The 18764-nt window shown below is 41.4% G+C and overlaps 3 protein-coding genes across 3 annotated transcripts; 1 reads left to right on the top strand and 2 right to left on the bottom strand.

The window, feature by feature from the left end:
• Positions 1–1270: 1270 nt before the first annotated feature.
• On the bottom strand, positions 1271–7556 carry yif1a (Yip1 interacting factor homolog A (S. cerevisiae)). Its single transcript, XM_071539440.1, has 9 exons — positions 7458–7556; positions 6943–7000; positions 6140–6384; positions 5276–5380; positions 4403–4481; positions 4209–4266; positions 3957–4112; positions 3687–3780; positions 1271–2129 (listed from the first exon to the last, which is right to left on the bottom strand). The coding sequence occupies exons 2-9, from the start codon at positions 6971–6973 to the stop codon at positions 1971–1973; spliced, it is 927 nt and encodes a 308-aa protein (XP_071395541.1). The 5' UTR covers positions 6974–7000; positions 7458–7556; the 3' UTR covers positions 1271–1970.
• Positions 7557–9663: 2107 nt separating this feature from the next.
• Positions 9664–13468, top strand: fosl1a (FOS like 1, AP-1 transcription factor subunit a). Its single transcript, XM_071539436.1, has 4 exons — positions 9664–10073; positions 10455–10712; positions 11922–12029; positions 12149–13468. The coding sequence occupies exons 1-4, from the start codon at positions 9966–9968 to the stop codon at positions 12716–12718; spliced, it is 1044 nt and encodes a 347-aa protein (XP_071395537.1). The 5' UTR covers positions 9664–9965; the 3' UTR covers positions 12719–13468.
• A 662-nt stretch (positions 13469–14130) lies between these two features.
• Positions 14131–16869, bottom strand: ccdc85b (coiled-coil domain containing 85B). Its single transcript, XM_071539460.1, has one exon. The coding sequence runs from the start codon at positions 16114–16116 to the stop codon at positions 15514–15516; it is 603 nt and encodes a 200-aa protein (XP_071395561.1). The 5' UTR covers positions 16117–16869; the 3' UTR covers positions 14131–15513.
• Between the last annotated feature and the right edge of the window lie 1895 nt (positions 16870–18764).

Below are 18764 nucleotides of genomic sequence, written 5' to 3'. Positions count from 1 at the left end.
CCCAGTGGTAAACCTCCAGTGTCATTCAGTTGTACCTCTGTTCAAAGATAGGTCAGAAATGAATCAAAATTAGTTTTGTGAGGAATGAAAAGGGTAAATCAAGATTAAAATTGCACAACCTTGTACATAGGACTAAGTAGCATAGGCATGCTATTTATTGATAAAGCAGTAGTACACAAACATTGTAAAACTAGCTTTCACTGCAGAGGTCAGACAGGGTCTAAGTATTCCAGATTCACTCAACTCCAAAGTTTTAGATTGAAAACAGGTTATGCGAGGTGTTGAGAAAAAAAATACAGCTTGAGTCAGAGTTAAATGTTAGCTACCTTTTACCCCCCGATGAGCATTCACTTAAAACGTTCAAAGTCCACCGTATCTGTACACCGTTAGCTACCAAACTGTGACCAGTTTTAATAGACGCTCATGTAATAAGTGGGCAGTGGACAGGTGTACTTAGGTCTCTTAGTAAAGTCAGGTTCACGGACATTTTCTGGTTGCTTGTATAGGCTTGTACGTAACAAACTCAACTCGATATTTATTGCAAGTACATTTCAAATCAAATACACAATGCACGAAGAAGTCTGGATGTCTTCCCACATGGCTCTACAATGCAGTTCAGTAGGAAAATGGCGGTACAATATAAAGTTACATTTAGTCAAGAAAGCCGCCTTTTCCTTTTGTCAGGTAACCTCTGTGATGGTATTACTGCTTCAGGGAGAAAATAATGAACCACTTACTTACCAAATTACCAAAAAGATGATGTTGGCAGGGTTCAAAGTTCATTAAATGTGCGAGATAGGTCATTCAAAAGTTAAAGGTAAAATTCAGATATCCTAACGCAAGTATCGGAGTCGAATTCCTCTCCGTCCGCGTTCTATCCCCGTCCAAAGTTTCCATGGAAACGAAAAGGACGCTTTGCAGTCTGCGCGTCCCCCAGCGCGTTCCCGCGACAATGGTCTAGACTGGAATATTACCATTCACTCTGACAGTCTAGTCTCACACAAAACAACATTATTTTGCAATTTAGATCGCCTCATCTCTGTCTCAGTCACGGGCCGTATGTGTGATATTATATTTCCAGCATTATGTTTAGCAGTGAAATCTTGCAAAGTGACCAAAATCCGTGTTTCATAAGCAAATAAACCGGATACAACAAATATAGACGTTAAGTTCTGTAGAAGACTGAGCAATTCATATATTTAAAAAACATATAGGCCTATATAGCCTTACAAAAAACTGAGAAACAATTAAATTCAATACACAAAGCTTTATATATTTATTATTTTTTTCTACAAAAATCCAAACATTGTCATGCTCTGTCAAATTTTGATAAATAAAATCAAGGATTCATGAGAGAGATAATGCGGCAACATTACCATACCAGAAAACAGGTATTCCCATTTTGTGTTTAATATGCTATTTGTGTGTATGTGTGTGTGTGTGTGTGTGTGTGTGTGTGTGTGTGTGTGTGTGTGTGTGTGTATGTGTATGTGTATGTGTGTGTGTTTTGGGGTGAATACTGAAAAGCATGTTGAGGGATATTATAAAAGACTTGAAATGAATCTGTGTACCATTTAGAACTGTAATCAAACAAATCTTACAATGAAAGCCCTTGTCCCTCAAAGTTAGGTGGCCAAAACATAAGCATTTGTCAGTATTACACTCAATGTGGAAAACAAAAGCCTTCCAGTGAGACATTTTCTGTCTTGCACAAAACCCATTCACTGTGCTGGTAAATCAATGAAACCATTCTGTTATGAACACGTCCATCCGACAAGCTTAACACACGCTACAGCTCAATATTGACTACATACGTTTTGAGCTGATGGACAAAACAGCGTAAAGGCAGGTGTACAAACAGTCACACTCAACAACCACATCTGTAGGTGGGCATCAACATGGGTTTTTGTTTTGGGGGGGGGGGGGGGGGTCCAAGACACATGGACTTCAGGGTGACACACGCCTCACGGTCACCTGACCAGGTGAGAGGTTAACCAGTATATAATGATTGGCTGAAAGGCAGCGGTGGCCACGGTGATGTAAAGGCGGAACCGAGGTTTGGCACTTGCTCCGGCCCCCATGGAGTCAGAGGAGAGGGAGGAAAGGATCTTCATCTTCAGAGAGCGAACCTGTGGAGATTTTAACAGCTTTTTACTTTCAGGCCTTTTTACTTTTACTTTTTAATTCAGGCCCACTTGTTCTAAATATATATGGACACTTAATGCAATAACCTCCCGAAATAGAAGTCTTATTTCACAAAAGGTACACAGCACACAAGGAGGCTGGCAAGCTGACTTGATCCACGTTTTTAATTTTCAGAAGGGCAAAAATAGATCAGCAGCAAATGTGGTTTGAATACGTCATCAGCTTTGCTCTGTACTGTGCAAACATCATCAGATGTGTTAAACAGATCATGTCCCTTATGTCCTTATTTAGTAATTAGTAAAATACTGTAGCATATATAGTTTGTCGTTCAGGTATTTTTAACTTTTAATTTGTTAAATAAAAATAGAAAATCATTTGACATTCAGTATAACAACATAACAAGTGATACTGCTTGGAAGCTTGGATACTGTTTTGAGTTACTCCACAGGACACATCACATGATCTATTTAACACAGTTGTTGGCAGTTGCCTTGTAGAGAGCAAACCTGATGAAGCTGTATGCAACACACATGTACTGCCTTCTTATTTTTGCACTTGATTATTAAACAAGTTAAGAGTTCAGCCCCCTTGTGTGTGGTGTACCTTTTGTCAGCTAAAGCAATTTTTCTGATTTTTCTACACACAAAGACAATGCCAATGACTGCTGTAGTTAGGGCATTCATAGTTCTTTTAGTAAATAGACTATGTTCAAAGGTGATAAATGTCCACAGGGCAGGAATTATATCACGGCCAAGCGGCCAGTGACGTGGATGCCCCGGAGTGTGGCCGCTAACTCCTAAGATATCAATAACTGCTAAACTAAGTAACTAGCAGATCTGAAAAGCATGTAAACAACTGTGGGATTAGCGAGAAAGTCGCTAAAAGAAGGAGAGAGCTATGACTTGAGCAGAACTAGTGTAATTTTAAATGTACAGCGGGTAATTAGCCGCTGTAATGAAGAATATAACAAAATTAACCAGGTTGAGAGCAGCAAAAACGCTATCAGTAACAGTAGCCTGCATATGAGGCGTTTAGGGAACATCGGTAAATTGTAGTGTCTACCGATAGTCTGCATGTGAGGCGATTAGGGGATGTAATTTGTAGCTATAGAAAATAACCTGGGTTACACTTACGTTATCGTGTGTTACTGGACATGTAACTAACTTCGCAGTCTGAGCCATCTTACATATGTGCTGTATCACACTGCAGCACTTCATTTTTCTATTAGGATATTTATTTTGTTGAGGAAAAAGGACTGAAAAAAGGATTTTAATAACCAATGGTTTTGGCCTTGGTGCCCTACATTTTGGCCGCGATGCCCCAATAAATTTGTATTTATCAAAGGCCAAAGTGGCCTTGCCCTAAAAATGACTTAATTCCAGGCCTGTGTCCAGTTTACAATAGTGCAACAGTGATATTTTCTAATTCAAAATGCCCACAAATTAGACTTAAATTGATCTGGGTTTAGAAACAAATCACTCTATTAAAAATGCTTCAGATTCATAAATACAGTGATAATAATAAGGATTCAAAATACTTACAATAAAGAACATAAGGGCACAAGAGGACCATGCAAGAGCCACAAAATAACCATCACTGCCGAACAGTAAGCCACACAGCACTGTGAAGATCATCCTGCAGGAAAGACGGGAACAAATGTGTCAAAAAAATCTCAAACAGCCGCAACATAAATTTGAAATACAGTTCACACTGGCTATGCTATGCTTCAAAATTCCCAATTTACAAAAGTACTTTTTAAACTTAGATTTGAATCAGAATGACTTGCATCCCAAGAGCAGCACAACCCTTACCCAACATATTTGTATCCGCTGTAGGCGATGAGATCAAAGGTGGAGAGGTCAGTGTGAACTGTTAGCAGGTACAAACTGAGCAGCATCACCAAGACCTCAATGATGACCCACACAAGAGCAGTGCTGGCACACAACCCAAGCACCTCTGGACTGAACCTGAAAGACAAGACAAGACATTGCTTATTTACATTACTTGATACCAATACATTTATTGGTAGTCGGAAGTAAATTAGACGAGGAAAAAGTATTCACCTTTTTTGAATGCCGAGGGCCATTCCAGCAAGTAAAATGTAGGTAATGAAAGCCATTGCTAAAAGAAAAAAAGTACAGTCAATATAGAAAACAGGCATCCCAAAATGCTCTGCTGTTGATAATTTCTTATTTAGCTCAAGTTAAAAGGTTGTTGGCCTTTAAAATTCAGCTTTACATACAGTAGATTAACTTACTTGGTATGTAAAGATCTGGTGCGTTCACATCATGTCTTGGTGTCAGTGGAGTGTCCCGATGGTAACGAACTTCCCAGTCCTAGCAGGAACATATAAATGGACATCACATTACAAAATGAAAGCATTTGCAAATAATTCTTGGTGTTTGTTTTAACCTGTTTGGATTACCAGATGGGTCAGGTTTGCTCACATGAAACAATACAATGAGAGCCAAAGTTTAGACAATCGCAGGAACGCATTTGAGTCAATTTAATCCTCGTGGGGAAATTAAGTAATTGTAGCAGTGGAGGATACAATATAAATAGGACAAATGCAGAGTGAGACAATACAACAATTACTGCAAAAGAACAAACTGAGGCCAGTAGAACAAATAAATACAGATTAAGTGTCTTCTTTAGTATACTTTTCTGTGTTGACACTTTCTGATCATGCAGTAAACCCCACCCATCTGGTACTCCAAGCACGTAAAAAAAAAAACCCACTGCAAATTATTTGTGAATACTATTTGACCCTGGTGTTGTATAGACTTACAGTTCTCACTCAGTGTAATCCATACATTATCAGGGCACAGAATGTTTGGAGTGGTGACTTAATTTACAATCTGTATAAGTAAAGTAGTGTGTGGGAATTACTTGATTCGACTGTGCTTCTACATCTGCACCGTCAATCACAGTTACAATGTTTATAAACAAAGCACTGACATATGCTGGAGCAGTGATTAGTGTCTGATTATCTTATGGCTTGAATGTGATAAGTGGTTGAAGCAACGATACCAGAAAAAAAAATTCACACATGTCCTTAACTGTCAAATGTTTTGTATCGTCCCGTACATTGATGTGGAACAATGTCTTAAGGGATAAATGCCTTGATTACCTGATGCGTATATGGGAACATGAGGAGCATAAGTTTCTTCATGACATATCTGGTGTCGACAGCAAAGAAGTATTTCAGCTTGTTCACAGACATGAATCTGCTGATCTGAGAGGAAGAGCAAGGGCAAAAATTAACTTCACTCATGAGAAGTGCAAGTCTGCCAACGTAAATAAACAGTTGAATCACAATAATTCTTAGTCAGCTACTCTTGCCTGTGCACATGACTGTGCATAACTTTGGCTTGGCACACAGTGCATGATTTCATAACCAGCTAAGTACCAAAGTTGCCATTTCAGTAGAACAAAATCAGTTTAATTTATGTGCCTTCCACTGGCAATATACATATAAATTGTACTTCTTCCCTTATTGTGGGGAAACTGTGTAAGGAAACTCAATAACTGTTATTTCAATAATAGAAATTTATACCAGAGAATGGTCTGCTTGCTTGAAAACTTATCCACTAAAAATTATACCCCTTACCCCCACATTTAAGTATCAGCCGTATGTGAGGCTCTGGATGTGGGAGAGGCAATATAAGGGAAAGGAGAGTAGCTGAAAGACAGAAATGGTTTAACTGCTCCTGGGAGGTGATCTGTGTGTCACTGAAAGCAGTTATGCGTGTGGCTCTCTATCTTCCACACCATTAAATCATAGCCTTGTGAAAGCAAGAGTCACTTTTGTCGAAATATGTAATTACAAAGTGGCAGGAGAAGTGACACCGGACTGAAAGAGAACATCTGCTTATTCAAAGTTGCGTAATGAACCATGATTTTTGAGGTGGTTCTAATATAATTATTCGTGGGTTACCCCGACACACACACACCATATTTGAAGGCACGCTATTAAGAACCTGCAGTTTCTCACCTCTTTGTTTACCATATCCTTTCCCTGGTTGGCCAAGGAAGAGCCATACATCATTGCAGCATTGGCCATTGGGTCGGCAAACAGGTTGTTCACCTCAGCACCCCCTTGAGGGGCACCTGAAGGTCCTCCCATATTGTACCCAGGAGTGTAGTATCCCTGACTGTTCACTGGTGGCGTTGAGGAGCTGGTGTCCTCAAACAGGAGGGGGTCTCCTGTGGGGGGAGCTGCGCGAGCTCTTGGCTTTGCTGGCAAGAGGATGGACACAACAGACTAAATGGCGTGCATTGAATTATAGTTATATCAAGGGAAATCTAAGCAATGTCACTTTGATGTTACGTGATGCAGTTGGTAGGTTAATTAATATGTATAACAATATAAAGATAAGTGAGTTCATTTGTCAATCCTTTTATCTAAGACAGATCAATATATGTTTTTGGAAAGAAAAAGTCCCTCCCAAAGCTAGAGATTAGAGAAACATAGCTCTGACCTGTGCTGTCAAGAGACAAAACAAGGAGCTGCTAAATGGACAATGAATGGAGACTTACAAGAAATGTACTTAGTTTCACTGCATCGACTGAAATGTGCCCAATTCCCTGTAAAATCACCCTTAGTACTGTGACTGTGTCCTCAGTTTGTCTTCCATTCCCCGTCAGATGAACAGCTCCAAGATTTATTTTCTTGATGACACCAGTAGTTAGGTGAGTCTTATATCTCTTGTGTCTTGTTTTTGAAAGACCTTGTGCATGCTCACAAAATTGGATGCCAAGTGGAATCTAAAGGTGGATTTTTCCACTTTCACTTACTTGCTCGATACCCATGCTGTGGCAGGTCCATTGTAGCATACACTGACGTTGACGTTAGCTTAAAACAAAAACAATGTAACGTTTAATGTCAACTTAGTTACTTCATATCAACTATTTTTGCTAGCTAGCTAGCTGGGTTAGCTAAACGTCCAAGCAATGAGATGTTTTGGCCCAGCTACTGTTAGATAACTTAATGTAACATAGGTAAGTTATCGCTAAAACGTTGCCCTGCGACACATTTTATGCTAATATTAGCCAACTAGCCAGCTGATAATATTATACAACACTAAGTTCTTTGTAGGCTAACGTTAACCACTTTTGCTACCAGTTATCTAGCTTAATGTTAGCTAGCTAGCTGGATGCTAATAACATGATATTATCAACAGAGACGGGACAGAACAGGACACTTGACAGAAATGCATTGAACAACAGTTATAAAAAGGTCGGTACGACTTGTCCGAGGAATAACGTTATAATTAAGAAGTAATTAACAACAGCGATAGCACTTCTCTTACCTGCCCAGCTAACGTTGGTAGCCACTACGTGGATATCCGACAGCTAATCCCACCCATCGGATGTGGTTGGTTGCCTTGACTGTGCCTGCGTGGCAGAAGGCGATGTAAGTACAACCGAGCTTCACGTTCCGGGGTCAAGTTTGCTTTGAGCAAGTCTGTTTTTCTCCCATGGAGGTATTATATTATGTCCTCCATCCTTAACTATAGCTGGGGAAACCGCAAACCTGATTAGCAGCGAAGGGGGTATTTCACACTTTAGAGAACACTTTATTTGGATAGTGTCACTCACAAGTCACAACGTAATATTTGCCTTAATTAAAGACATCGTCATTTGATAATACAATTATCATAATGACTAAACTAGGTTACATATAATGCATATCATGTCCACAAAACATCATAGGGACAGTCAGCTCCATACAGGCCTGTTCATCAGTTCAGAAACTGCACTGTAATCACAATAAATTAATTTGGTTTTATCAAGTATCTGATCAATTAAATGCAATTTTACAAAGGGTTTCACTCCCTCAATCTAAATGTAAGTGTTTCTGGTAGGAGGGTGCTGCTATACCCTTTGTGAAGTGGGTGTGTGTGTGTGTGAGTGTGTGTGAGTGTGTGTGGGTGGGTGGGTGGGTGTGTGAGTGAGTGTGGGTGGTTAGTTGAATGCAGTAGAGATTTGAGGGTGACTAAGTGGTTATGGGAATGCTGCTACTGTTAACAGCATATCCCCCTTGTAACTGTAACTTCTGTGGGAAAATGTGTAGGAAAACAACAACTTACCGGCAACTCCCAGGTGTAAACATGTTTACCTGTGTGAACGTGAAACACACTATTGCTTAAATTGCTTAAAAAGAACATGTGTCCTCAGCAGACCTTTCCAGGTCAAATGAAAGTTGAAAAAAATCAGCCAGCTGATGCATGAGGGCAAAGGGAAAGAGACAGGCAGCCAGCATGTCCTGACATGTCATTTAGAGACACAGGCAGTGTGTCATCATTGCATTCCTGAGGCCTTAGTCACACACTATTCACCTTTACCCCATATTCTTCTCATGATACCTTTAAATCCAGAGAGAAAAAAGATCCTCCATGTGTTCCTCATTATAAATGGCGGGAATATTGTTGGGATCTGAAACAGGAGTCAGCAGTCAAATAGATCAATGAGCAACGAGTACAATACAATGAGTGAGCTGCTGGCAGTCTCAGTTTTCATCCACTGTTGTCAATATTTCCATGCCTTTGGTGGTGTTCAGAGACAAAAGCCACAAGAGTACTATTTATCAATCTCTAAGTGGATGAGGATGATTAATCTCCACTGTCCAATGTTGTCTTTTTGCCAAAAAAACTGTCTCTTTCTTGAGTGGACTTGTAACAGTCTTTGTAACCAAATTATTGACTCTTCTGACAATTGACAGTCATAAGTCCCAGGAGATGTATTAGTAGTAATGTGAGAAATTGACACAACAGTCAGCAGCAAGGAGGGGCCAGCCGATGCCGGGAACTGTCCTGTCCTGAGGGAGTGCAAGGTCAGCAGCTGTTGTGACAGACTGAGCTCACCGAATCTGCCATGCATTTTTTGAATCCCCTCTATATTTCAGGCTATATTGTGCTTGCGCATGAAAGAGCCGTTGAGACGGATGGTGAAATAACTCAACAGCGTTGTGCCGATCCACTGACTCATCTCCACAGGCATGCGCTCACTGATGTGGTTTATAAAGTAAGAGTGACTGCCAAACCCTCAGCACAATCAGAGGTTTGCCGACGCTTCATTATATATTTTATAACTTTTCCTGTAGTCTAACTGGCAGCTTGGGGTTGTTTACCTGTTAGACTACAGGCCCAAACAATTCATTCTTTTCTATATTCATGCTGTCATGTCTCATTATAACAGAAAAACTACCATTACGCCTATCAAAACATATGGAAGTCTTGTAGGTGCCATAATAAAATGACTCAGAGCCACATGATGAGACTGAGAACATAACAATAGTCTACTATACATTAAAGCAGCAGCAGCCTGGAAGCCATGAGGTGACCTGTCTACTCTGTCAAAGGAATCCCGGGACTCTCTCGAGAGGAAAGTCTCACCATATATGGTCACGTACGTCATGACACGTGGTGAGTTTCGTGCTCGAGAGCAGACAACACTATTTCCCGTAAGCGAGGAGGGGCGTGGAAAATATATAGTAGCGCTTTAAGAGTTTATGATCTTACAATCATTCCCAGACATTCGCTTCAAGCTGCATGACTCAGCACGAGAGGAAGTGCTGAAAGTCAATTTCGGAGGTTTTTGAACTATTTAAAAAAAACGTGCGGCGACTTTTCCTTCCTTGTTCCCCCTTGAAGACGCGCCCGTTTGGACTCTACCGATTTACCGCAATAAAGTGGGCTTACCCCTCGTTTGAATTAACTAGCGAGACTCAATCCGAAAGTCAGTTTCGTGAAACCTGTAGGCTACAGGCCCAGCTGGATCAAATTTGCTTCAGCGGGATAACTATTTAAACAGCAGAGATGTATCGAAACTTTGGGAATCAGGGAAGAGGCAACCCGCCTTACACCGGCAGCGACTCTGGGTCAAACCCCGTGTCCAGCAGCACCTCCACCACACAGCAGGAGCAGGTAGGTGTGCCTCTTAGGCTACATCCCAGTCAGGACTCAAGTCAGTGTAACAGAATAGAAAATATCTGAATGTGAAAGCTGAAAAGTTGAGAATTTAAGGCTACAATAAAGTAGGTCTGTAAAGGTGAAAATGTCACATGATAGGAATTGTATGTATAGAAGTTATTGTAAGAATGTATGTCACTGAAAAGTAAAAGGTTAGAGTTCACAGTATTCTCTATACAGAAACCCATCTGCATCTTTGTTATTAATATTTTGCTTTACCTTGCATTTAGACTATAGAACCCATGTGGAGCCTTGTTATCGATCAGATGTTGGATTTTACTGCTTTTTCTGGTTTCTTCACTAACTTAATTCCCACTTTTTTAACTGTTTTTACAGAAATTCACGATGGCTAGTAGCAGTCAGTTTGTACCAAGCCTCAATGCCATCACAACCAACCAGGACCTCCAGTGGCTGGTCCAGCCATCCCTCATGCCTCCGCCGGGCCCCTCTCGATCCCCGCGGCCCCCTTACCCGGGTCTGGCTGGGGTCCGGCCCCTGGCTCACGCTCCCTCCCAGCCACACCTTTTCCGTCCAGGGGTCATCAGAGCAGCTGCCAACTCTACAGGGTCAACGAGACGCAGGGCCGACGACTATGTAAGAGAACAGTCTTTAGATAACAGAGTCTGGAACTTTTTAAAGGCATATACTGCCTGAAAAACATGTTTTGAGGTGACCTTGCTGATTGTGGACGTGAGGTGTCTCTAGTGTCTGAAGAGTCACACTAGTCCATCTAAAAGAAAATGAAGAAGGCCCTCCTCAGATTGCGTTTCTTCTACTACGCATCTCTACTGTAGAAGTGTGGACAGTGGCTCAATCATCAATGTGTCATTAATGCGTAATATCCTGTAATACTCTGTGACACAGCTGTGCAATTTCCTTTAGACTTGCACAGCAGAATGAGGAATAAACGTTATTTAGAGGATCTTTTGTTACATAGTTAATAATTGAAAGGACGATTTTGACACTCCAGAGGCAGAAGCCCACTGTTTATCTTTGATAGTGTTTACCTTGAGGGCATGTTGACACAGTGAACTTGTCACCTGTGACGTTGTTTGTGAAGTTCTGCTTTTTGTCAGCAGAGTGATGTTAAAGATAACAGCGATGTTAAGCTGATCAGCCTGTTCGACGTAACTTTAACCTCTTAAACTAAAAACAGACAGAAGAATATTTGAGCCATCGCCATGCAAGCCTGGCTCCAATGATGCTTCATCCACCTTAATACCATTCTTTTTTTTTTTTTTTCAGTGCTGGTTTCAGTCAGACTATGGCACGTATGCCAGTTCCGTTTTTGTTCTTGGAGTTGTAATTTCATGGTACAGGAAGTGAACTATCATGTGACTCATAGGGGCAAGTCATTTTCTATGACTCACATCTGAGTCACGCCTAGGGTCTGAGTGTGACTCATCATCCTGAAAGGGCGGGAAATATTGGCTGAACAGTAATTATTCATTCAGTAAAGCGTTAGTTGGAATCGGAGTTAGGGTTACAACAGGACAAAGGCTCAGACGTTTCAAAAGCGTTGAGACACCATGAATGTTTGACTGTGATGACTAAGTGCGTACACATGGTGGTGGTATTTCTCCTGTGTCATGTTGCTCACTAGACGCACATCAGGTCTCCTTTCACAAGTGCTGCTTTGAAATGAGTTTACCCAAAGCAAGGAGGTTAAACAAACTCCAGACATCAAGTGGAGTGTGTTATGTAACAGTTCCGCCATTTCACTCCATCCAGCAAGTATGTACTTTTTGTTAATTTGCCTATTTTACTTCATCTAATCTTTTTCTCTCCTCTTTCTCATCAAAGCTATCCCAAGAAGAGCTGGAGAGACGCAAAGTAAGGAGAGAGCGGAATAAACTGGCTGCTGCAAAGTGTCGCAATCGTCGTCGGGAGCTGACAGACACACTGCAAAGCGTGAGTGAACATTGCACAAAATGCCATAATGTTGATGCTTGCAATTATTAAGTATTTGTCACAGTCAGGCGTGAGGAAATTCACAGATGTCTGTCTTTCTTTCCTTTCCCCTGATGCAGGAGACTGACGAGTTGGAAGGTGAAAAGTCCCGTTTGCAGAAGGAAATAGCTGAACTGCAGAAGCAGAAAGACAAGCTTGAGCTGGTCCTGGAGGCCCACCGTCCCATTTGTAAAATCGAGGACTCTGATTCAGATTCTGACCCACGGCCGGCTCTCTCCTCCCTGGGAGGCATCAAAATGGAACCGAGGGACCCCAGCCTCCCCGGGCCCTCGACAAAACATCACGCAAAGCTGGAGAAGCCCAAACCAAAGATCACCATCCCCACCAAGTCAGTGACATCATCTGCCTCCGCTGCTGCACATGAATCAGAGTCGCTCCACACCCCGATCCTCCTGTCTACTCCGTCTCTCACTCCGTTCACGGCTAGTTTGGTCTTCACCTACCCCTCCGCCTCTTCAGACACCAGTGCCTCTGTCCCGACCCAAGCTACCTCGCCGTCTTCTCTGCATCCAGCTAGTGCCCAGCAGTCTCGAAACCCCCAGCCCTGTGGCATAGCTCATCGCCGCAGCAGCAGCAGCGGTGACCAATCAGATCACTCCCTGCACTCCCCTACCATCCTCACACTGTGATTGACAGCAATGTCATCTTGGCACAACACTAATGTTCGGTCCTGACGTAGTCACACTGCATGACAAAAAACAAAGACATGATGGCATTGAAAGGGATGATTGTGATAACTGTTTCAAAATGAAATAGTTCTAGCTAAGTGCATCTGCTACATTTCATCTTTTTTAGGATGTTGATACAGTAGTCAGATAATATGCAAATTAGTGGCATTATCTGGATATGATTGTTACACTCTTTTTACAAAATATTTTATATAAATATATGTCCTCTATATTTGTAATTTGAAAACCTATATGGTTGCATAAGGAGTATGCTTGAAGAAAATAAATGTATGAATGGATTTGTGAAAGCAAAGCATGCTGAATATATTCTCTAAAGGGTTACATAAGCTTTTTGGAAATAATTGTGATAACTTGATCTAATAATACATAAAACCATGTTACATCGTTACATCTTGTTATGTAACACTTTATAAATGTCTTCACTATGGAAAATAGAGTACTTGCAAATAAATGGTTCTGTTTTCTATGAATGTTTTAAAAATCCTAATATTAACTAAGCAATTGATAGACCACTAAGGCTGGGCCGTAGGAGTTAATATAGATTCTATAATCATGTATTTATTTTTGAGAGTGTAATATATTTTTGATAATGTTTTTTCTCTGACTAATGAATTGTTTTGGTGGGCAGTGCCTTACTTTTACCTTTTGTCAAAGCTGTACTATTTCAGAGACAATAAAAAAAAAAAAAAACATTGAGAAGTGTGTGCAATTTGTGATGAAACGTTATTAGTAATCCAACACAAAAATATTCTGAGGATAAGATTAGACAGAAATGCATCATAAAATGAACAGTAATTTAAGATTTTTAAACACTGTAGAGTGAATATTGAGACACCAGACTAAACACAACCTGAAAAGTAAAAATACTACCAGTCAATGAAAGAGTTTAATGACTGTAGAGGTCATGTAAAGAACAGAATAATATATACTGAGGAACTGATGAACCGCACTGTGCCTCTGATCTGTAAACACTGTGTTCTCTGTTACTCCATTTCCCAAAAATGAAGTGGATCTCGTACTAATACATACATGGCTCAGAGGGCATCGGATTGCTTTGCTAAAATGGGGTTAGAGAAAGAGAGAGAGACAGAAAGAGAGCAAGTGTGTGTGTGTGTGTGAGAGAGAGAGAGAGAAAATCTGTGTGTACGCTGTTGTCAAAGGACTTCTGTGTATCACTAAGTGGGTAAAAGCATTACTGCCCTCTCCAGCTCCCTGTACTGTGCAAATAGGGATCCAAAAATAAAACTGATTAACATCCATAAAGTCAGGCTGTGTGACATGGAGACGAGCATCAATCAAGCGCCGTCTGTTTGGACACAGAGGTCAAAACAAACAAGTACAGAAATCATTCATTTTGTGTCATGTAAATGCATCGGTTTCTGCAAAGTCAAACACACAAAGAAAGGTCAGCACACAACAAAGTGTCATAACCACTGTATTTAAAGCTCTTCAATGCACTACGAGCAGCCCACCAATAACAGCCAACAACAAAGCAAATCTTTTCCAATCCATGTGCATTATCTATGATTCAAACTGAAATTTGTATTTGTTAATAATGCAAGTTAATACTGATAAATCAAGGTAAAGAAGAGTAAAAGAGAAGATTATCCCTAATGTTACAGAGTAAACACAAAGCATGAGTTACATAGAGTGCTGACCATTGCCAACTTAAATTGTGTATTAGCTGTGGTGTGCTAATCGAAACATCAACAACAACAATGTAATAACAAAATGAAATACAGGTGACTTAAAACAGCTTGCCTTTCTGGCCCCGTGTATATAAATCATTACGTAAAACTTGTAGACCTTCCAGTTTGATACAAAGAGTTTCCAGTTTGATACAAAAGTGTCTGACAGAACTTAGGCATGTGCAGTTCAGCTCTGAGTGAGGTCCAATGATATCGTGTCCCATCCGAGACCTAAACTAGTATGATGGCTCTTCCCAGGCGTTAGTACATGTACATTATCCACACCGGCCCCACCCAGAGGAAACCTGAAGGGCCAAGAAGTCAGACAAATGTACAAATTGTGATAATCGTCATGCACATATGGCACTCCAATCCTGTCCTGAGGAAGAGAATGCATAAACTATTACACATAGTTACTGGGTCTCTAACAAAAGCAAATATCAAATTGTCTTTTTTTTTATTATTTATAATCACAACTCATCTATTTCAGTGCTATTGGAATTCAGTGGACTAATATGGCTCAAAACTGGATTGAAATGAATCTTTAGATCCATATGATTTAAAGATCCACGATAGCGCTGTCCAGTGCAATAGAAAAAGGCTTCTACCAGTGTAGGCTAGTCCAGTGCATGAGATAAAATTATATGCGACCCACTTTTTTGATCCCATTTTTTCCCAACAACAGACCACTGAAAAAGGAGAATGTCCCAAAACAGAAGACTCATTAGAAAAAAGAAAAAAAAAACAATGCAAAATTTAGATACATTATCATCTGGCAAATGCCTCTAAACTGAATGTCTCTGTAGGTCCTGAAAAAAGTCAATATAGTGGTAGAATCTTTGTCAAGTCAAAACCTAGTGGCACACAAACCTTGCAGCATTCAGAAATGCTTTTGTACCAACTCGTCCATGTTTGTATTTTGTGACAAAGTAGCCAGCTTGAACATCATTTCTTGTGTCACCATATCACCCCTAAAGCTTCTTCATTTAAAGTCAAACAGCTGCAGCAGCCCAGCTAGGCCACTGACCAAAACAAGCCCCTGTGTCATCAGTCATCAGGTGAGCACACCAGGTGAAGTTGGTCCGGACTACCGACGCTGCCGGTGCTCGAGCTTCCGTCCCCCAGGTCCCGGGCCACCATGCAGGGCAGGTTGAGCTCAGTCGACCCGCCGGGGCTGGAGTCACTTCTACTGACACACTCCTCCTCCAGCACCAGGCACAGTTCCTTCAGGTCCAAATTCTCCTTCACCAGCCCGTCCTGCATGCGCTCCAGGTCGGACAGCTTTTTCAAGTACCCGCCCAGGTCCTCCCGCATCACTTTGGCTGCGTGATGCCCGAACAGCTGCCATTCCCGGGCCAGCTTCTTCACTTTGAGCCGATCGTCGTCGAGGAAGCAGCACAGGTCGCGCAGCTCCGTGTTTTCCTCTTGCAGACGCTGATTGATGACCTTCAGTTCCCTGATTTCGAGGAGATGTCCCTGTAATTGTTTATTTACCTCCTTTATCAGCCGCCCGCGCTGAATGAGAGCTGAGATTTTGTCCGACTCCTCTTTACGCAGCCGACTCACCAGCTCTTCCTTGGAGCATGCCAGCAAATCGTCGTCGGACATCTTTGACAATTCTCTATTAAATATCTCACTGTCGCTCCCCATTTTTTCCCCTAACAAAACTAAACCTATAGGCTACCTGAGAAGTCTCCCAAAAAATTGCTGAGATGTAAACAACTTATGTATGCACTGGACACTTCAATATCCAGGATGCTCAACACCGAGTCAACATATCTTCATCTTCATCATATCTTCAGTTTGTTCCAGATGCTATGGAAACCCACTTGAGGCAAAATCAAAGGAAAAGCATGTGAGATCTTTATTTAGATCCCTGTCTTCTGGGCGCAGTGCATTCAGACCTATTTTATAGACTGTATACCCAGTGTCTTTTCTCTGTGATTATTGCCTTAATGGGGTCGGGTGTGAAAACGAAGCACAAAATCCCATTAATATCAATCTATCATCCTCTCAACAGTAGGCTGTGTGCTCCAAAGGCCTTCGGGAATACAACTATCCTTATTTTACCTCCTTTCTCTCCCAGTCTTTTGTCAGGAGGCAAGTGTCGTCCTGTAGGCGTTATGCTACAGGCGGAACCGATACATCGGGGATTAATCCAACAACCTTGCACACCCTACAGATGTTATGGTTTTATGTCGCTGGCATCATGTCGTCTCATCAAAACGGATGGGAAGCTTCGGCTGAATGAAGTCTCTTCCCAGCGGTTTGAAGACTGTGTCCATACGGCGCAATAGTTTCACTACAAACGATTCATTCTTTAGTTAATGATAAAAAAAAAATCCAGTCTTGCCCTGTATCTGGTCAAAATATGTGCAGCATGCTGTGCTCATCCTCTGGAGCTGGGCTATTACAACAATGTCCGCCTCCTTCACTTTCACGGCTGACTCCGCGTAGCAGCGAGCTGCGTCAAGCTAGCCGCAGAAAGCAGAGCCGTGACGGAAGTTGTTGGATGTGGCCTTCAAAATAAAATACATCAAACTTGTAAATCTCGAATCGAATGAATTATAAAGTATTATACAAAATAACAACACTTGGGGAAATATGTTTTACTATGCTTTAGACTTTTCCTCATACATAGTCTTTATTTTAACTTTGGTAGTTTGTTTTACTCATGAACGTTTCAGCAAGTTCGTTCTTCGGCTTTTAATTTGAATGGTGTTATCGGAAGTTGTACTTTTTATTCTGACTGACTTGACACAGTGGTCACAGAGCGTAATCTCAGAAAATATTCGTGATTTCCAGTGAGGTTTCCAGTGGCCTTCGACACAGCCATCCTATAGCCTGGTCGCTACGTATAAGAAAACTGATGAATGGACAAAAATACAACAGAATCGATTGATCCTGTGGTCCCATTGAATTGACCGGCTCCGTTGTAATGTGAAAAACATTAAGATGCCTGAAGGAGATGTAGCCTACTCCCTCAGCGCAGGCCTACACTTGTGCGCCCCCACTTGGATTCAGGAACATACAGGATAGGTGTAAAAGCCCTATTTACCTCTATCATCTGCTTGGAAATCAGTGTAAAGGCAAGGGATAAGCACACACTGCTAAGGAAAAGGACCCATTTCCTCCGGGTCTTCCTTTCCAGTATATTGAATCCACTGGAATGACATCATTTCCTCAACAACTGAAGGCATATGACCAGAAACCACGTTATATCCTCTAGATTGATAACCCATAGAGACATTTAGCCTCTCGGTGTTAAAAAAAAGCTATAGATGAAAGGCATAGGCCAATAGCATTTGAGAGCATTGAGTTAACTTAAGTTATTTCCTATAAAGCTATATAACACACATACACACTGCACACTGTAGTCATATCACGGGTGACTCCTGGCTGTAGTGATTTCTTTTCAAACACAGTGACGGAAAGTGTGACTGTAGGCCTTTTCCATGGTTTAAGCTGAGGCATTCAGCCACATCCTTCCGCCCTCTGTCCCACCTCTATTGTTTCAGTGAGGCCATAACAATGTAGGGTGTTAACCATGCAGGGGGAGCTGAGGACGGAGTCAGGCTACTATGAGGTTAGGGATGGGGGGTGTTGATGTGCAATGGGAGACCCAACAAAAAGACAGTTGACCGAGTCGTTTTTCCCTTTTGTGATTTTGAAGGACACATGCAGATACAGAAAAAGGGAGGGGTGAGGAGAGGGATTTGGAGGGATTTATTTAGATTAATCGCCGGAGGAAAAGAGAGCAGAGTGTGCACACATTGCACACAAGCACGCAGCCACTGCACGCACACATCACAGTTTTGACACATTTTAAAATAACTAAGAGCACAAATGAGAGGGCAACAGATCAACAATAATACTGGATTTCCCAATACGCATGAATAACATTTGGCCTTACATGTTACCTTATGAATTGGCTGTAGCATTCTTCTTGCATGGGCTGGGCGAATAGTTACATTTCGCTATAGTAATTTATTTACAACTAATACACTGTATAAATATTCATGGATGCCTTGGATATTAGATCAAATTGATACTAGGTCTATGTCAACTGAACGGGATATTTGAATTGTGTAATATAGGCGCACTGTATGTTGGCTAGGTGAATATAGGCTCTGAGACTGATGAAGCTGTCTTGAACCAAAGACATTCCGATTAGGTCCAGGCCGGTTATGGGTCCATTACGGTTTATTATTAACACATTCATCCCCCGCCTGCATTCCTGCTAGACGGAGTGGCACTGCCCTGTAATTTCCTGTCGTACATTGCAATTTTGTCTGCAT

The sequence above is a fragment of the Centroberyx affinis genome, unplaced genomic scaffold, assembly GCF_046629955.1.
Source record: "Centroberyx affinis isolate AG114_WGS23_722 - 3 ecotype Tasmania unplaced genomic scaffold, CSIRO-AGI_Caff_v1 ptg003460l_1, whole genome shotgun sequence".
Taxonomy (NCBI): Eukaryota; Metazoa; Chordata; class Actinopteri; order Beryciformes; family Berycidae; genus Centroberyx; species Centroberyx affinis.
Note: the sequence above shows the minus strand (reverse complement) of the source record. Positions and strands in the feature narration are given on the sequence as shown.

Bases quoted from the DNA above. Each gene is read 5' to 3' on its own strand.
- fosl1a (XM_071539436.1), top strand. From the start codon at position 9,966: ATGTATCGAAACTTTGGGAATCAGGGAAGAGGCAACCCGCCTTACACC. The intron at 10,074-10,454 runs GTAGGTGTGCCT...CTGTTTTTACAG, and splicing joins CCACCACACAGCAGGAGCAG to AAATTCACGATGGCTAGTAG. The intron at 10,713-11,921 runs GTAAGAGAACAG...TTCTCATCAAAG, and splicing joins GACGCAGGGCCGACGACTAT to CTATCCCAAGAAGAGCTGGA.
- yif1a (XM_071539440.1), bottom strand. From the start codon at position 6,973: ATGGACCTGCCACAGCATGGGTATCGAGCAA. The intron at 6,385-6,942 runs GTAAGTGAAAGT...TCCTCTTGCCAG, and splicing joins ACAGCATGGGTATCGAGCAA to CAAAGCCAAGAGCTCGCGCA. The intron at 4,482-5,275 runs GTAATCAAGGCA...TGTTCCTGCTAG, and splicing joins TGTTCCCATATACGCATCAG to GACTGGGAAGTTCGTTACCA.
- ccdc85b (XM_071539460.1), bottom strand. From the start codon at position 16,116: ATGGGGAGCGACAGTGAGATATTTAATAGAGAATTGTCAAAGATGTCC.